Source organism: Mesoplodon mirus (assembly GCF_964341445.2).
Source record: "Mesoplodon mirus genome assembly, chromosome: X".
In the NCBI taxonomy this organism is placed as follows: domain Eukaryota; kingdom Metazoa; phylum Chordata; class Mammalia; order Artiodactyla; family Ziphiidae; genus Mesoplodon; species Mesoplodon mirus.
Genome location: NC_138981.1, coordinates 60,163,770 through 60,184,118, shown reverse-complemented (window position 1 = coordinate 60,184,118; position 20,349 = coordinate 60,163,770). Strand labels below are relative to the sequence as shown.

Sequence of the window (20,349 nt, the reverse complement as noted above, 5' to 3'; positions counted from 1 at the left end):
ATTATATTTATTTCTGTATTGTTTGACCTTTTTGTAAGTATGAATTATTAAAGAGGTCTATCTGACAGGAATGTGAATGATAGGTTAGAAAGAGATAAGTCTAAAGGCTGGGACACTGGCCAGGTGACTACTTATTTTAATAATCTAGGCAAAATATAATGAGGGTTTTAGTGATATGCTGGAAGTTGGAGATTTATTCAAGGGAAAGAATCAAAAATAACTCTGAGGTTTCCAGATGTAGCTACTCAGTGACGCTAGTACCCCATTCAACCCAGATTGGAAACAGTAAAGGAGTGAGTCAAGTAAAGGACAGAGGGAGAAAACTGGAATAGAGAAAGATTGGAAGAACACTCAGTTTGAAGCATGTTTCAAGTTCCACTGGGACATCCAACAGGAAATGTTCAGCAGGTGGTTGGGATATATATAGATCTTTCCCCAGAACAGAGTTGAGAGTCATCAGGGAAGAGGTAGTAATTAAAGTTGTAGGAACAGGCAGAAGAACATTGAGTAAAGGAGATTAAAAAGGAATGGTCAAAGAGGTAGGAGGAAAGTAAGAGCTGAAAGTTGTTATGAAGCCAATCATACTACAGTTTCAAGGAAGAAATGGTCAGTAATGTCAAATACTGGGGTGAAGTCAAGATAAGGACTTGAAAAGTGCCCACTATACCAGGCAATTATGTAATACTGTTCACTTGGTATGCCGGGCAGGGTAGAACCAGATTAAAGCTAAGTGAGGCATGAATGGCAGGTAAGGAACAGGAGAGAGACGTTACATATTCGTTTAAAAAAAAAAAAGAAAAGGAAAAAAAAAAGAAATCCTCATCCATGCTACAACATGGATGGCTGAACCTTGGAAACATTATGCAAAGTGAAATACAAGCCAGACACAAAAGGACAAATATTCTATGTACTGTATGATTCCATTCATATGAGGTACCTAGAAGAGGCAAATTCACAGACAGAAAGTAGAATAGAGGTTACCAAGAACCGGGGGAATGGGAGAATGTGGTTACTGTTTAATGGGTACTGAGTTTCTGTCTGGGATGATGAAAAGGTTCTGGAAATGGATAGTGGTGATGGTTGCACAACACTGTGAGTGTACTTAATGCCACTGAATTGTAAACTTAAAAATGGTTTAAAAAGGTAAATTTTTATGTTGTGTAGATTTTACCATTTTTACGATCAAAAGAGATTTTATTCTCCTCAATGATGTGAGAGACTTAACCTGTATGTAGGAATACTTACACCTTGGCCCCAATCTAAGGAGAGTCATTGACAGAAAAAAAGAAAACCTTAATATTTATTAATGGCCAAACTTACAGAGTAGTCTCAAGGACAGACTTAGAAACTAGTATACAGAAATACTTTAAGCATTATATTAACCTATGAACAATACTATTCTTCAAACTGATTGAAACCTTTAGATTTAATAATCATTTTGGGGGCGGGGAGCACATGTACAACAGTAGCAAAACTTTTAAATCAACTAGGAATAGGGACTTCCCTGGTGGTGCAGTGCTTAAGAATCCGCCTGCCAATGCAGGGGAAAGGGATTCGATCCCTGGTCCGGGAAGATTCCACATGCCGTGGAGCAACTAAGCCTGTGCGCCACGACCACTGAGCCCACGCGCCTAGAGCCCGTGCTCTGCAATGAGAGAAGCCACTGCAATGAGAAATCCGCGCACCACAATGAAGAGTAGCCCCTGCTCGCTGCAACTAGAGAAAGCCCACGTGCAGCAACGAAGACCCAATGCAGCCAAAATTAAAATAAATAAATAAATAAATTAATTAATTAATTAACTAGGGAAAAACTCAACAAGAAAAATGTAGATGCTCAACAGCAACAAAAACTATAAAACATATAGAAATAATCAAAAGATGCCTAGAAATTATACAAAAAACCTAGAAGTCTTTGTTGCGGGGAGTAAAAGAAAATTTGAATAAATGAAGAAACATGAGATCCTAGATGAAGAAACGTATTATTATAAAGATATACACTCTCTTCAAATTAACCCACAAATTAAAATGTCAATATTATCTACCTACCTACCTATCTATTTATGGACAAGATAGAATCTAATAAAAACGATCCTAGAGTGTATTTAGGATACTTGGGTGAAGACAGTCTAGCAGAGGAATTTAAAATGATAAAGTCTGAATGATGATCACAGTGATACTATCTGGTGGTAACAGTGCAGACTGGATAAACAAACACATAAAACAGAATAGAAAGCTCCAAAATAGGTTCAAGAATATATATAAGAATTTAGTATATGATAAAGGTGGTATTTTGTACTAATGTAGAAAAGGATAGACTATTCCATAAATACAACTTGAACATTTTGGCTAATCCTTTGGAAGAGAAAATAAGTTAGATATTTACTTTATACCTTAGATCCTATTTTTAAAAATCAATAAACATTCAAACGTTTAAAATGTTATATGTATTAGAAAAAATACAGTTGGGTATCTTGGGGGTAGGGAAGGTCTCTTAAACAATTATACCAAAGATAGAAATCATAAAGGCAAAGACTGATAAATGTAACTACATAAAAATGAAGTTTCTATATGTCAAAAATACCATAAACCTAAAAGACCTCTGGGCATGACAGAGTAACTGCTATTGGACTAGTCTTCCCACTGTAACCAGAAAACTGGAAAAAACACATGGAACAACTGTTTCCAACCAGGAAGTATAGGACTGTGATTTTTGAGAGAAAGGAAATAAAGGAAGTGAGCCCTATAATTGTCCTTGGCTTTCTGCCGAACCCAAGAAAAGCACAGCAGTCTCGCTAAGCCATAGAGCCAGACAGTGGAGTCTGAGGAGGCTAAAACAGCTGTAAACTGCAGGACAGATCTGGAGAGAAGAGAACTCCACAGAAAAATAACCTAAGATCTTCAGAAAGGCTCTCGAGTCTTCAGCTGAATACTAAGCTGCACATGTACATAATGAAACTCCGGAAAGAGTCCTATAAGCAGAACAACTATTAGAGCTCACACAGGGTTGGGAATTACTCAAACAAAAGTGTAGGAAAAAACTACCCTAGAGATTTTTTGGGTAAATTTATTTTTTATCTAATCTAGATTGTAGGGTCCCACTGAGCATTCTAAAACGTCAGGAGCTCAGATTTTATGATATATCATCTACCTATCATAGGTAAGATGGCTTCTTCTTGGGGTTGACTTTTTGGTTTGAAGAACACCGGAGGAGGAACTTGCTAGGAAATTCTTTGGGAAAAGGGCTTTCGTCATGAATAGCTCGGCATCATCTATTGGTAGACTATGCAGTTTACCTTAAACTTACATCAAACATTAAGTATTAAGGCCTCTGCCAACGATTTAAGACTTTGTGGCTTTGTTAAGACCAGTAAAAAATGCGGGCTGTGTTTTTCAGACAGGATTTCTTTATCTGTATGACTCTCTCACTGACATGGAATGTTGTGTGCCTTTTAAGACTAGTGCAAATAGTTCCAATCCCAAGTTTTAGGTTTCCTTGATTATTAACGTTCCTTCAAATGTAAGTTGACCATGAACAGAGGCTGAGATTGATTCAGTACCTATGTGGTATCTGGAAGGCCTAAAGGCCTAAACTCCAATATCAGTGTGCAGTCCATCACCACTACCTCAAGTACAAGACTGTGTCCTCCAATGTGTACTGCATACTTCCAGATGCAGTTTCATCTGGAGTACTACTTATCTTCCACTTGTTGCCCGATGATAACCTTAGTGTTAAGCATTCTAGCTATGTACAATATAGCTCATGTGTCATATACATGATTATACAGGATAAGTCAATGAAGGTATATAAAATGCTATGGAAATACGCCACTATGCAGTGTGATATTTATTATGTGTGAAGGATCTGAATGGAAAGAGTCAAAATAATGTTAACTAGAGATACCATTCTACTAATTTTGGTTAGTAAATTTTTTTGAAATAAAAATTTTAAAGCAGGGAATAGATTCCACATGGATTTTGTTAATTATATATATATATATATATATATATATATTTTTTTTTTTTTTTTTTTTTTTTTTTTGCAGTACGCAGGCCTCTCACCGCTGCGGCCTCTCCCGCTGCGGAGCACAGGCTCCAGACGTGCAGGCTCAGCAGCCATGGCCCACGGGCCCATGGGCCCAGCCGCTCCGCGGCACGTGGGATCCTCCCGGACCGGGGCACAAACCCGTGTCCCCTGCATTGGCAGGCGGACTCCCAACCACTGCGCCACCAGGGAAGCCCCTGTTACTGTTAATTAGAAAGAGGCAGGTTCGTATCTGGCCAAACCAACACAGTTTTAAACAAAAGTATTATTTTGTGTATAGTACCTGATGGTAGGAAACATCTCATATGTGCCTTCAACTCCATGGTGGGTGTCCTTTTAGTATAAAAAATGTGACATTTCAAAAAAAAATGTGACATTTCTTATCTCATGACACCATTTACCCTTACAGCCCTATTCAGAGGTTACTTACACTCTCACCCACTGATTAAGGATGGGGGGAAGACAGCCTTCTAGGCTGTCCACTGCTGCTACCAAATTATTATTTACTTCCCCTTGGGGAAAAGAAAAAAAATCCCTCCTACTTTGAGGCTTGTTCTCTACTATGCCAGATGTTGAAAACCAGCTGCCTTGGAGCCAGATTTGGCCTGCAGATAGATGTTTTTATTTGGCTTGCACAATTAAAAAAATTTTTTTTAACTATTTGCAAATATGTAAAAATTGGGAAATGTTATACACACACAAATCCAGATTTTCAGCTTCTCTTGAAAAATTAAGATACCTAGTGACACTGTATACTCATCTCCTTAGGAAAACAATCAGATGTAGTAAAGTACAAGCCTCTTTAGATGGAATATGTACTCTTCCAGTTTACCACAACCCACACCTGGCCCACCTCACTCATTTACATTACTTGCCTGGCCCCTATAGGCCACTTGAGTCTGAGATCTTTGCTCTTCACCTTTACTCACCATCATTAACCTACTCACATTCACCAAGGACTTGCACACCTGGCACAATCTTCTTGGCTCCAAATCCCTCCCCATCATGGTGGGTTACTCTAACGTTCACATGTACCACCCATCCAAAATCCTTGCAAATCCTCATGCCAATGGTTCACAGCCAAACATATACACGACTATATCCAGAATGTTCTTTACTAAAAACTGCTTCACCTCTGAAAGTTTCAATGTCAATATCCTACACTTCCTTATCACAGCCTTGTATCTGTCCAGTTTTTTCATTCTCTCTCTCTGATCTCAAGGAAACTTGCATCCCCATTAACTCCTGTCTCTATCAAGCCTCTCCTGGCTTTAGTTCAAAAACTAAGGCAATGTGTAGCAGTATACTGAAGAAAGCTATAGGATCACTGTCATTTATCTTTCTTCATCAGCAGTTTTACTTGAAGATGGAGGTGAGGGTGGGGGAGGATATAAAATAATTTGGTAAGAAAATTGCAACATGTTAAAGTACAAAGAGATTTCGCCTAATACAAAATCAGTATAAATTTAAAAGATAAAACATGAATTGCCAAAGAAATTTCAAGCTTTTGTAGAGCTGCTTTGGGATACTCCCCCCAAACTAGAGGCTATGTAGTCATAATCCTCTGCTATAAAGGGACCTTTGGTGACAAAGTTTGAGAAGCTCAACGATCAACTTTTTTTTTCTTGCTAACACTGTCAATTCCCAATCTTTGCAACACATCCAGAAACAAAATCCCAATCCTGAATCAATTCTACCATCTGCCTTGTTTCCTCATGTGGTTTGATGAGCACTGACAAGTTACCCAACTGTGCCAATTGATGCTGTTATAAAAATGAATGATCTCCAACTTCAGCTGGACCCTCAAAGGCTGCTCAACATTTCTGAAATGTCTCTAAGTCAGCTCCTTTTCAAATTTCCTACAACAGATAATTCAAACCCTTATCTACATTTCTCTTCAAATTCTCTCTCCCACCACCTCACCCACTCTTAGCAAAAGATCCCATTTGCTACTTTGCAGAGAAAATGAGAGGCTACTGGGCAGAAACTTTCTCAATGTTTATATTCCCATTCTCATAGGGATCCTATCTTATATTCTTAATTTTCTTCTCTTTCACCTATACAAACATCCCCTCTGTCCAACTGCCTTCGTCCCCTCCAAAACATTGATTACAGTCTTCCATCTTCCCTTCACGGGCAAATTTCAGTCTCCACTTAATTCTCACTCATTTATATCCTCTGTAGTCTGGCTTTTGATTCTACCACTGCACTGAAATAGCTCTTCTAATGACCGTTCTCTTTGGTCTTCTCCGTAGCACTTGACCTGTTGGCCATTTTCCTCTTCTCTTGGTTTCCAGGACATCACTCTCTTCTGGTTTTCCTTCTTTCATTCTGGTCACCCCTCAGTATTCTCCACCTGATCCCTTAAATGTTGATTTGGTATTTGTTGAGTATATTCTCATCCTACATCCTCTCTTAACAGTGGTTCTTAACTTTTTTGGGTCACATACAACTTTGGTAATATGATAAAGCTATGGTCTGAAAAACATACAACCATATTTCACCTACAGCATCAGGGGGTTCAAGGAATGTACCCTACTCCCTATTTGAGCTCATCTACTTATATATGTATATGCTGATGATTTGAAAAAAATATCCATATGTACAAATAGTACAGACTTCTCTTCTGAGCTTTGGACCCCTATATAGCTAACTACCTACTGAAAGTCTTCACTTGGACGTCCTACCTTAATACAATATAGCCCAAATTGAACTCTACCACATTTCTCCAAAACCACTCCTCCTATATTTCCTATTATAGTCATCCCTCTGTATCCACAGGTTCTGCAACCATGGAAATCAACCAACTGTAGGTCGAAAATATTTGCAAAAAAAAATTCCAGAAAGTTCCAAAGAGCAAAACTTGATTTTTCTGCACACTGGCAACTATCTACATTGTATTTATAACTACTTACACAGCATTTACATTGTACTGGGTATTGTAGGTAATCTAGAGATGATTTATTAAAGTATATGGGAGGATGTATGTAGGTTATATGCAAATACTATGCCATTTTATATAAGTGACTTGAGCATCTGCAAACTTTGGTATCCATGGGAGTCACGGAACCAATCCCCTGCAGATATCGAGGGACAACTGTATTAGTCAATGGCACTGCCAGTTTGCCCAGGTCAGAATTCTGAATGTCATCTGACTTAGCCATCCTTCCAAAAAATGGAAATTTCTTTATTTTTAATTACAAAAGTATTTCATGCTCAATTAAAAAAATTCAAACACCTAAGTACAAAGAAGTATAAAGTGAAGATTATCCTCCACCTCTCCCTTTAGTAATTCTACTCTGTGACAACAATTGAACAAAATAGTGACTGAGCCCTTTAGATGGGGGATGTGCTCTCCAGTTCATCCAGTCCTACTGAGCCTGTTTTACTCATTTATGTTACCTGTCTGGCCTCCATAGGATCTGAATTTGCAACTCCTGTAAATACTGTTGAGTGATCTAGTTTTCAACAGTACATATCCTGGATATATTTTGATATCAGCATATGTAAGGTACAGCTTTATTTGTTAGCTGATCTACCATTCCGATGGCTAAACAGTATTCCATTATATAGAGGTACCATAATTTAACTAATTTCCTATTGTTGGATATTTAGAATGCTCCTATATTTTTGCAATTACAAACAATGTTGCAATTACAAACATATGTACATTTGTACGTATGCCTTTGCAAACCTGTGTGGAGTATTCCTTTGAGATGAACTTGCTTAGTCAAAGGGAATACACATTTATAGTCCTCTAAAAAGTCTGTACTGATTTATGTTCTCACCAAGAGCATAAGAGTACTTGGCATCATTTTGAATTCTCCCTGTCCTTTACCCATACTCTCAACTTCCAACCATTTATGAAGGTATCAATCCTACTTCCTCAGTATCTCTACCATCTGTCCCCATCTTTCCATTCTTATTGCTACTTAACTTAGTTCAAGCTCTCAGTACTTTTAACTTGGACTGTTGTCAACAGTTTCTTTACTGGTCTCCATATTTCATGTCCCCTCCTATCTATTCTTCAGGTAGCTTCCAGAATGATCTTACTAAAATACCTGTTATGGTGGTCTGTCCTTTTAAAGGCATACTAGGCCTTTCATGACTTGGCCCCATCTAACTTTAAAAACTAATCTCTTAACACCAAAACTAGCTCCCACTTTGCACCCTAGCCAAACTCAGCTATTTGCACTGCCCTATCCAAGGCACTCTCATCTTTTTAGCATTTGCACTATCTACCTGGAACTTCTTCCCCACCCTTCTCCACTTGACTATTTGCTTGGCACAGAAGGTGCTCACTAAAAAATTAGCTACAATAATCGTCATCCTTCAAAATTTAGCTTAAAAATCACCTCCTCATGAAAGAGTTTCCTGCCTTCCATACCAGTAGAAAACTTGGAAAACATACAAAAGATGAAAATGAAGACAACTGTAACCTTACATCTCAGAAATAATCACTTATCACCAGCACGTCTTTTTTCTATGTATCTTTTCTTAAAAGCATAACTGAGATGACATAAAGTTATGTTCTGCTTTTCTCACTTAACATTCTAAGCACTTTTGTCATTAGCTTGTTTTTTTTTTTTTCCTTTTGCGGTATGCGGGCCTCTCACTGTCGTGGCCTCTCCCGTTGCAGAGCACAGGCTCCGGACGCGCAGGCTCCGAGGCCATGGCCCACGGGCCCAGCCACTCTGCGGCATGCGGGATCCTCCCGGACCGGGGCATGAACCCGTGTCGTTCTGGTTGTCCCCTCCGTCACCTCCTCTTTCTAATTCTCTGTCCCTTCTATCTGGCAAACTTAGCAGCCACACTACTTGGGTTCCTGAATATTGTGGAGAAAAGTCATACAATCAGGTGGATCTTTAGCTGAGACCTCAGTATGCTAGGCAATTCTCTCAAATGCCCTTAGCTCCCTCTTCTGTTTTGCTTCAGGAGTTATTTGGGATTGTCATTTTGCTGCCTAATTCTTTCAACGTTTTTCCATTTAGGATAATGTAAAAGCTCTTAAGTATGACATATGGCATACACTAGGCCCTCTTATGATCTGACACCTGTCTACTTCTCTATATGTAACCAGTCATCCATCAACATGTACACTTAACTGCAACCCCAGTAACTTGTTTCTTAAACCCAAGATGTAATTTCAGGTCTCTGTGCCTTCATATATTGCTGTTCTCCCTGCCTAGAACGCTTTCTCCTCATTTTTTGGTTAGCAAACTCCATATCCTTTAGAACTCAGCTTAAGAAAACTCTCTTCCCACTCTGATTTAGATACCCTGTTTCTGTTTTCCTTTGGCACTCTGTGAATGCATCTAGCATAATACTTAAGTTCTGTAATTTTTTTTTCTGTTTTCCCAACTAAACTATAACCAATTTGGAGGCAGAAAACATATCTAATTTGACTTTATATTTGTATCATCTATCAGTGCCAGCACGTATTAGGTGCTCAACTGATGTTTACTTAAGTGAGCCGTTCAAAACTGAACTGTATTAACTTGTTTATGAAGCCTTCCCTAACCCTTAGGTGAAGGTGTCCTTCCTCTCCTCTAGGGCACTTTGTACATCCTTCTAATATAGCCCTTGCCAAGCTGCATTTTAACTGTTTCTCTTTGTTGACTTGAGGACAATGATGTCTTTCCCACTGGTAGATTAAGTAGCTAGCACAGCACCTGAGATACATTATGCAATCATTTCATATATTGAGCAAAAACTCCATGCTCTGAGGAAGCACACCATGGTCTATATTTAACACATTTCCCTAAGCTCCATCTAAGGGCCTGGGGCATAGGTGAGTTTTTACATCTCATGGAAAGCAGTGATGGCCCAAAGTAATATCCAGTTGATTTTCATTCTCATCTCATTTTTCGGTGCTTTCCAAAGTTTAGAAAATAAATATACGTTGTTTTTTCATCATTAAACGTTATTAGCAAACTTTACAGAACACGCTAAAGTACGTGCCTGTTTTTAAAAAAATGCAGAGTAAGTCACATGACTGATTCTACTGACTATCATGGCTCAAGGCTGCTTTATGCACTTAAATTTTAATAATGCTAACTAATGTTGGATGGATATATTGATGGAAAGAGAAAAAAAGGAGAAATACCCACCATTGTATTTAACACTGTTGGCCAGAATAAGGTTGACATCGTCTAGAAAGCTCTCCCGACTCTGATACTTGTGCTTGGAGATATTCTGTGATTAAAAGAATCGGGGATTCAGATACACAAAGTTACTTGATTCCCAAAAGACATTTTAGACCAAATCACTCACCTTACGTATGGTCTCTAAATCCATTGGACTGACAATCACTTTGTAATAATCTGGAACAAACTTCTTATTAACTGGGTGATGAAATGGCCAAGACTAGCAAAAAGAAAGCATGAGAAATTAAATGGAAACCATTCTTTATACCAGAGATTCTCAAACTTCACTGGGTCACAAATATTCTTAAGACTCCGACAAAAGCTATGGACCCTTTTCCCAGAAAGACACATAATCATACAAAACTATGCATATGATTTAAGGGGATTCCTTTATGGATTCATGTGCCCTGGTAGGGTAAGGACCCCTGCTCTATATTCACAATTAAAATCTCTCATTCCCTTGTCCCATGCAGAAGGTTTATAGCAGGGGTCCCCAACCCCTGGGCCATGGACCGGTACCGGCCCGTGGCCTGTTAGAAACCGGGCCGCACAGCAAGAGGTGAGCGGCGAGCAGGCGAGCGAGCGAGTGAAGCTTCATCTGTATTTACAGCCACTCCCCATTGCTCACACTATCGCCCGAGCTCGACTCCTGTCAGATCAGCAGTGGCATTAGATTCTCACAGGAGCGTGAACCCTACTGTGAACTGCGCATGTGAGGAATCTAGGTTGCGTGCTCCTTATGAGAACCTAATGCCTGATGATCTGAGGTGGAGCTGAGGTGATGATGCTAGTGCTGGGGAGTGGCTGCAAATACAGATTAGCAGATGATAATTAATGATAATTAGCAGAGAGGTTTGACTGCACAGAGACCATAATAAATCAATTGCTTGCAGATGCATATCAAAACCCTATCAGTGAGTGGCAAGTGAAAACAAGCTCAGGCCTCCCACTGATTCTGCATCATGGTGAGTTGTGTAATTATTTCATTATACATTACAATGTAATAATAATAGAAATAAAGTGCACAATAAACGTAATGTGCTTGAATCATCCTGAAACCATCCCCCACCCACCATCCGTGGAAAAATTGTCTTCCACGAAACCAGTCCCTGGTGCCAAAAAGATTGGGGACCGCTGGTTTATAGCGTAACTGCATCCACAACATATGCCTACAACACAAAAGGAAACTCAGTTCAGAATTCCCTAGGGAGGATCATTACAACAAAATGATACATAGAATCAACATGGTACTCCTGCCATAAAGTTGCAAGACAAAAAATGAAACAAAAAACAACAAACGCGGGACTTCCCTGGTGGCACAGTGGTTAAGAATCCACCTGCCAATGCAGGGGACATGGGTTCGAGCCCTGGTCTGGGAAGATCCCACATGCCTTGGAGCAACTAAGCCCGTGACCCACAAGTACTGAGCATGCACTCTAGGGCCTGCGTGCCACAACTACTGAGCCCACGTGCCGCAACTACTGAAAGCCCGCACGCCTAGAGCCTGTGCTCCACAAGAGAAGCCACCGCAATGAGAAGCCTGCACACTGCAACGAAGAGCAGCCCCCGCTCACCGCAACTAGAGAAAGCCCGCGCACAGCAACAAAGACCCAACGCAGCCAAAAATAAATACATTTAAAAAAAGAAAAGAAAAGACAACGAATGCTGGGTAATTATCAAACTCTCATTTGTTAAGAAGCACCTCTAAATCCAAAACCTCCCATTACCTGGCATCCTAATTTCTCTCCAGGGCTATTCAGGAGCATTAAAATACTGAATGTCAACAACAGGTATAAAGAACCTCTCTATATCACAGATTCCTGGCCTCTTTGATTTCAATGATAATGCACTCATAGAGCAAAAAGGTTTCTTTTTAAAATTATATACCAGTTTGAACTGACAAACACCACACTCCAGAATCCCAAACATACATACACATGCACACATCCTTTCACCCTTTCCTCTCCCCTGTCCTATCTTCACAATATTTAACACACAGACCACTTACATCTGGAACTGCCATCATTTTCTGGGTGACAATGTTGTCCAGAATAAAAGAAAATGCCACTTGGTCATCATCATCCAGCAAGGGGTTGATAGCTTTCTCTAAACGAGCCAATTTGTCTTCTTTCTGACATGAAACAAAGCAAAGGAAAGGCAGAGGTTTCCCTGAGGTATAATCACCATAGAGTATTAAGGATAATTTAAGGTTCAGTTGTCTATTTCCCTTGTCCCAAAAAGTCTAACTTTGAATTGTGGCCTATTCAGTTCCAGACAAAAAGTCCAGATAAGAGAAATAATATTCCAGTAAAAGGATCAAAAGAGATGTACTGACCAATTCCTTTAGGTATTCTATCTTCTATTCTTGTAGATCATCAAAAATACACATCATTGGGCATCAATAGCTTAGCTGCCACAACAAAAACATCTTCACCAAATTAAGTTTTAATATCAGACTGCTTTTGTCGTAAAACTATTGCTGAAAACACTGAACACATTATTGTTGAGTAGTGACTTGTGTAAGGGAATCTAACCCAATAAATTGATTTTAGACTGTACTAGGAAAAAATTTGTGTCAACTGCTCCATATCCTCATCCAATAAAACTCAGACTTTTGTTTTTCTAAGTCTTTTTAAATTTTAGCCTTCTAAGGGAGGTATGCAGTGTTAACTAATCATGGCTTAAATTTGTATCTCCCCAATGATCAATCAAATTGAGAATCTTTTCATGTTTACTGGCCATTTGGTTATCCTCTTTTATGAAATTTCTACTTCAATATTAACATCACCATACTTATATTTTTTAAGCCTATTAAGGTGCCATTTTTTTTGTTGTTAAGAAGATGAAATACAGATAGATTATCTTTTAAAAATTAAAATTTCTCCCTGCCAAAACAGTCTCTTAGCTTCAGCTGACTTCCTGGGAAGTCAATTTCCTAAGAGTTATGTGGATTTTATATTTTAGTCGTAGCCCTACTGTTTAATAGCCATGATGCCCAAGACAAATTAGTTTCTTCTATGGACCTCGCTTTTTCCATCTACAAAAGGGAGGGATTAGACTACATGATTTCTAAGGTCCCCTCCATACTCTAACATACAAAAGACCTGCTACTCTCTCATTTCTCTACTCTTCCTTCTGTTACATTCCCTACTTCCTCAATACTGGTACCTGCCAGCTTCATTCTACTGCTTTTCCCTCATTTTAAATGTCTTACCTCTTTAAGTTTTTCATCACAGAGATCCAGCATGGATTGAGAGATCTGGGTCAATGAGTGCTTCGGCCCTAGATTACAGAGGAACAATAAAAGAGATGGGACCACTAAAAATGGGAGGCAAAGAGCTACCAACACCTCTCCAGACTTTTAACTCATTTAGTTAATCACCTAATATGTGCCAGGCACCAGCCTAGCTGCTGGGTTAGACAGATGTATCAGTCTTATCTCCATTTTTCAGTGCCTAACACATAGCAGATGCACAATATGGATGAATACTAACTAATTTTAACTCTCTCCCTTATTTGTGTATATCCATACATAGTGGTACTACTGTCGATACTGCTGCCTTTAATACCTTGAAAATAAAACTATGGATGGGGAATGACAATTTGTTTAAGGATGTCTAAGGAGACCAATGAATGATTTATAATCTTTCCATACTCAGCATACAAAATTTGTGACTGCAATTTTTGTTCGCAGAACTCATGGTTTGTGATGTCCACCCAACATACGGCTAATCCAAAGCCTTTGTCAGAAAAGAATCTCCACCCCACCTCAGACTATTACTTTAGTTTCCCTGAAATCCGTAACAAGAGCTTCACAGAATCCTCCAACTATCTCCTACATTCCCTGCTTATGGCTACCCTAATTTAAGCTCATCATAAGGATAGTGAAAACATTTTCATGTAAAAAAACAGTAATTCTGGCTACTTCCTTTCAGTATACTTTCTTACCTTCCTCTGTCAATTCTTTGGTGTAAGTGCTCCCCAGAGCCTAAAACTCAGCTCTTTTCTCAATTACTTATTAATTAATTAGCAGGGATTTGTTTATTCATTCAACAACTGTTTAATGACTGTCTGTGATGTATTCAATGTTGAGAATAAAGGGAACATAAGACACAGTCCCTACCTTAGAGAGTTCTTGGTTTAGTCAAAGAAAATGATATGAAAATAAAGCATTGCACGACAGGGTGTAAGTGCTTGAAGTATCTACAGATGAAATGATATGACGTCTGGGAATACAGGCTAAACAATGAACAAGACTGGCCATATATGCTGGTGATTGTGGAAATGGGTGAATAGGTGCACTGAAGTTTATTTACTTTCTCTCTACTTCTGTATATGCCTAACAATTTCCATAATAAAGTTTTTAAAAAGTGAGTGTAGGGCTCCCCTGGTGGTGCAGTGGTTGAGAGTCTGCCTGCCCATGCAGGGGACACGGGTTCGTGCCCCAGTCCAGGAAGATCCCACATGCCGCGGAGCAGCTAGGCCCATGAGCCATGGCCGCTGAGCCTGCGCGTCCGGAGCCTGTGCTCCGCAACGGGAGAGGCCACAACAGTGAGAGGCCCGCGTACCAAAAAAAAAAAAAAAAAAAAGAAAAGTGAGTGTAAGTGCAAATAGAGGAATACACTGATTACTATGAACTATGGAGGGGTTGCAACGTGTTTTAAGTTGTTTTACAACAATTAAATCTGAGTACCAGGGAGGAGTAGGGAAGGCTTGTTGTAAATGACAATCGAGCAGTGTTATTAAACAAGAGAAGTCTATCTGGTAGACAGTAGGGTTGAAAAACATTCCAGAGGGAGGAAAAAGTATGCAAAAACATGTTAAGTAAGCAAATTCATGGAAACATGAAACAATACATTTCACAACAGGAATCACAAGTAGTTTGGTACAACTGGAATACAGGTAGGTATGTGTGGAGGAGAAATAGGAAATGGAACTTGGAAAGGCAAGAAGGGACATATTACAATGGTCTCACAGGAGATACAAAGGCACTGGAGATTTTAAGCTAGAGAGTAATTTTTCAAATTTGTGTATCAGAAAAAAATACCCTGTCAACAGTGTGAAGAATTAAGGCAAGCAGCAGAGAGAAAGTTTGGAAGCTATTGCAAGAGGTCAAACAAGAGACGACAAGGGCTTCAACTAAGATAGTAGCAATGGAGACCAAAAGGAAGGTAATGTATTTCAGCAAAATTTTGAAGGTACAATTTATGCAACTTAGTGATCTATGAGTATAGGGCAGGGAGAGTGGAATAACAATGGCCAACATTTCTAGGTTGTACAACTAGATGGACAGCAATACTAGCAATGGTGGCACTACTACTATTATCACCATTATCAGCATTTGGGGAGGAAAAAGGAAGACTGAGTTAGAGGGGGATGTGGAGAAAGTCATAACTTAAGTTCCCAAATTTTTACGAACACTGCCACCTAAATGACCCACAAGTACCTCAAGCTCTGTATTTTCAAAGTCAACTCTTACCTTCCCATTCCCCTTCCAAGCTGATTTTTGTTTATGCATTTATCCTTGTCACCTTGAATGACAGTTGGGACTAATAAATTTCTTCTTCCTCTTTATGTGTCTAGTACTCTGCTAGGCCCTCGGAATACAAAGATGAATAGTTTCTCTAGAAGGTCACAAAGTGATGGGAAAATCGGATATATAAACAATTATATGTAACACATAAGAGCCATAAAACTTGATTTAATTGTGCTAGGGGGGGCACAGAGGATTGAAAAAAATGGGTACTTTGGGCAATCTGAATAAGTCTTCATGAAGAGATGATATGAGTTGGTCTGGAAATAGGAATGGAAATGGAATAAAGGGCACTCTGCGGACAAAGCCTATACAAAGACATGAAGACATGGTATAGGATATTTAGTTAAATACAACACTGAGCATAGCCGGAGTCTCTATAGTAGGTCTGGGAGCCAGTCTCTGGAGATGAGACTAGATAAATGGGTCAGGCCTGCCTGTGAAAGGTATTAAAATCTAGGTACTACTATTGTCCCATGTGTACAGGTAAGAAAACTGAAGAGGCTATGAGAGGTTAAATAAGTTGTCTAAGGTAACTCAATTAGTAAGTGGCAGAGCCATAGTTCATACTCTATCTGTAACCTTAATCCCTACACTAAGGATAGAACTGGAAACTAGAAAACTTTATCCTCTACATGCAGAAGCTATACTGTTTCTTGAACTCTTTAAGACTCAGAAAACAGATTTCTTCCTCCTTGCCTTTCCAGCTTTTGAGCAAAGTAGACATATAACAGCCCCTCTAACAGATTTGTAGACCAAATCAAAGACAAATATAGTCAACAAGCATATACTCTGCAGGGGTTCCATCCACACTGAATGCCTCTCCCTTCTACTTATTTAGGCTCACTCCTATCTCCCACTGCTTCTCATGCAATTGTTTCAACAGATTTTCTAAATTCTCTAGAGGATACATAAAAAAGTGGGAATAAAAAGAAGCAACACTTATTAAATGATTAAAATGTACATTACCTGATTTTCATAACCCCTGAATGCACTAATACATTGTAGGTCCCTTCAGTCAGTCCAATCTAGTCTAAATTTAGGACTAGTAAGGGATAAATAAGGATCTGAAAGGTGACCTTTGCAGTCAAAGAACAGGTGATTCTTACCATTGTAGGTTGCACTATTTTTCACAATTAGCTCCAAATGCTCTCTGAACTCTTCCCGAGATGGGTAAAGGCGTTTACGCACATTTTCACGGAGCGTTTGTAAGTCCATTGGTCGGGTGATAATTTTGTAGTAGTCCTTTACAACCTTTGCATTGACTGGAGTGTGGAAAGGGTACGTCTGTGCAAACAAGAGCCAGCACCATCCATGAGCAAAGAACAATTGCCAGACCAATTCCTGAAGACTTTCTCACACCTCACCTGTCTCTACCTGGCCATGAACTCTCAAAGGAATCTCTCTAGATGGAGCAGGTCTGTTTCCTCTACTAAACTATTAAAAAATAAATGAAAACTATATCCCAAAGAATTAGGAGTTCCAGGTTCCTAGGACTATACTCTACTGCCATCTATCTGAAATCACACAGAACAGCCTTGCCATCCATACTGTAGATCTGAATGCAATGAACTCACATTTGGAAGATCTCTCATGTCATTGATGATAGACTCCAAAATGGATGACAATGTCACCATGGGGTCTGTCCGGCGCCGGTGAATGGACTTATGAGGTCTCTAAGGAAAAACAAGAAATCAGAATGCTTCTTTAGATTAAAAAAATAATAAACACAATACATATATATTTTGGAAACCCTGTAATGAACAGTACATGTAATTCTCAGGGCAAGGCCAAAGGGAGAATCTAAGGCTATATCAGGGCCATGGCTTAGAGGGCTGGGGGAATGAATGAGAACCCTATGTGGTCAGAAAGCAGCAATGCCAATACTCACATTCAAATAGTCACAGTGAACAGTGGTTCCAACTCGCCGTTTCTTCTTGGGAGGAAGTTGCTGCTTAGGAAACTTGAGAACCAGAGATTTTCTGCGAACCTCATCTGCACTGCAATAAATAACACTTTCATAGTGTGCAGTCCCTATTTCTAGTCCCCAGAAAAAAAGCAACTACAATGAAGAAGTCCAAGGTACCTGAGCATGAGCCTGGGGAGGAAAAAGCCAAACCAAAGGCCAGACATCCACATTCTAAGGCTCAGATCAGGCAAGGCCTCATAGGCTCTCCAAATTAATAAAGAACTAGGCAAGCCACAACTTCACCTCAGCTTCCTATTTGGAAGATAAGGCAACTAGGCTAAAGGAATTTCAAGAATCCTCCCAGCTCCAACATTCTATCTTTGGGTTAAAGGGCTAGGAAATTTAACTCACTCAGAATAGAAACAAGGAAGAAATTAAAGCAGGTTTGAAAAGAAAAACTAATTTGAGTCTCCCTCAATCATTAAAAGCCCAACCACCTTTTTCCTTTCCATCATATGGGATCAAGACACTACATTTTCCTTTTCTAATGTGCTTCAAAACATGACTACTATAGATATTGATAAATTAAATTAACGAGGATTGGAAACAACCCTCAAATCTAAACAGAAACGGATGAATATAACTGCATATCAAATTAATTAAAAATCATATACTCAAAAAAGAATTCAAATATATTTTGAATAGAATACCCTGACTGTACAACTTCAGTGGCACATAATCCAAGGACAACTAATTACAGAAAACACCTTGAACCTACTGTACAGATTTGTTGTTGGTAGTAGTATTGGTATTGTAATTCTCAAACTATTTTGTACATATCATAGGATAGAGCAAGATGTTGGGAACCAAAGAAAGGATACAAATATGAAACGGAGGAAGATAAGGAAGCTGTAGATACAATTTGAATTGGAGGTATTGATATGAAGTTGTGATTTACAATATATGTATATTTCCTAGTTCTGTCTACTAAGAGCCTAGAAGCAATGACATCTCAGTGGCAATGAGCATACCTAACGCCCAGATATTGGTTTCTAAATACCATTCCCCAATAAAAGGAACCAGGACTCTCTGAGAAATGGCTGATCCTGGGTCTGGGACAGGGAAATTTCAAGGACAGCCTGGAACATCTCGTGCCAAAAAGCAAAGAAGTTTTCAAAATTTATAGGGTCATTTCAAAAGGACACAGGTCAGGCTTGAAGGGATCAAATTTGGGACAATCTGGCCATCAAAATTAATAATGATGTTAATAGATTTTAATATATTAAAGTTTCCAAAAGAAAGAATTTCAGAATCTATAGTAATACCCAAACAAAAAAGGGAGGGGGAAGCTCTTTACAGAATGCCAGTTAACGCAGAAAGAATGAAAAGAATTAGAAAAACCACCATTAAGCAACCCCCAGTGTAATAACTGAGTTATCAGGTAATGATCATCAATGGATGTTAAAACTATTGAGAGAAAGATTGTTAGCAGGATAGACCGCAGTCCCTAGCGACACCTTGAAGGCAGCCTCTGAGCAGAGGACCCAGCTGAGCTGTGCCCAGACTCCTGACCCACAGAAACTGTGAGATAATAAATATATGTTGTTTCAAGCTACTGGGAAAAAAAAAAAGGGACTTCCCTGGTGGTGCAGTGGTTAAGAATCCGTCTGTCAATGCAGGGGACACGGGTTTGATCCCTGGTCCGGGAAGATCCCACATGCTGCAGAGCAACTAAGCCCACGAGCCACAACTACTACTGAGCCTGCACGCCACAACTATTGAAGCCCACGCACCCTAGAGCCCACGTGTCACAACTACTGGGCCCACATGCTGCAACTACTGAAGCCTGCATGCCTAGAGCCTGTGCTCCGCAATAAGAGAAGCCACTGCAACAAGAAGCCCACGCACCGCAATGAAGAGTAGCCCCCACTTGCCACAACTAGAGAAAGCCCACGTGCAGCAATGGAGACACAACACAGCCAAAAAAAAAAATTTTTTAAAAACCCAGGATATTCACCCACATATTAATTACAATGGGAAAAACATATCCTTATTATAGAGGAATCTGGGGATTAACACTTTAATAAGATAATCAAAATACTAAGAAAACCTGACGTTATCTGCTTCCTGATGTGGTGCAGTAAGTACATAATACCACCTATGTTGTAATCTTGCCAAAGACATTTACTCTGAATATAATCAATGCGAAAACAGACAAATCCAGAATGTGGAATATTTTATGAGACCACTGGCCTGGACTCTTCAAAACATTCAAAGTCATGAAAACCAAAAAGGTGGGGAGGACAGTTCTAGATTAAGAGAGACTCAAAATACTTAAATGTTTGAACTGGAATTGGATCCTGAAGGGGGGTGAGGGGCAGGCAATAAAGGACATTGAGACAACTGGGGAAATTTAAATAAGGACTGAATATTAGATCCTACTGAATTAATGTTAATTTTCTTACGTGTAGTAATAGTATCATGTTTGCCACATCTTTATTGTTAGGAGATGTGTGCTAAAGAATCTGAGTGAAATGCCATGATGCCTAAAACTTCCAAATGTTTCAGCAGAAAGAAAATGTTTTAGATATATAAAGATGAAACAAATGTGACAAACGTTAACAGCTGGTGAATTAAGAGGAACAACAAACTTAATTATTCCTTCAGCTTTTCTGTAGGTTTGCAATTTTCAAACTAAAAATTTAGGGAAGAATTTTTT

At 39.2% G+C, this 20,349-nt stretch overlaps 1 protein-coding gene across 3 annotated transcripts in view; it reads right to left on the bottom strand.

The window, feature by feature from the left end:
• Positions 1 to 20,349, bottom strand: part of TAF1 (TATA-box binding protein associated factor 1) — a 77,424-nt gene that overhangs the window by 22,879 nt on the left and 34,196 nt on the right. For all 3 annotated transcript variants that reach the window (XM_082609091.1, XM_082609092.1, XM_082609093.1), the window contains exons 26-32: positions 17,613 to 17,721; positions 17,299 to 17,397; positions 16,831 to 17,008; positions 13,403 to 13,470; positions 12,197 to 12,319; positions 10,316 to 10,408; positions 10,153 to 10,237 (exon numbers count right to left, since the gene is read on the bottom strand). In XM_082609091.1, coding sequence (XP_082465217.1) covers positions 10,153 to 10,237; positions 10,316 to 10,408; positions 12,197 to 12,319; positions 13,403 to 13,470; positions 16,831 to 17,008; positions 17,299 to 17,397; positions 17,613 to 17,721 — 755 coding nt within the window. The remainder of the gene's footprint in view (positions 1 to 10,152; positions 10,238 to 10,315; positions 10,409 to 12,196; positions 12,320 to 13,402; positions 13,471 to 16,830; positions 17,009 to 17,298; positions 17,398 to 17,612; positions 17,722 to 20,349) is intronic.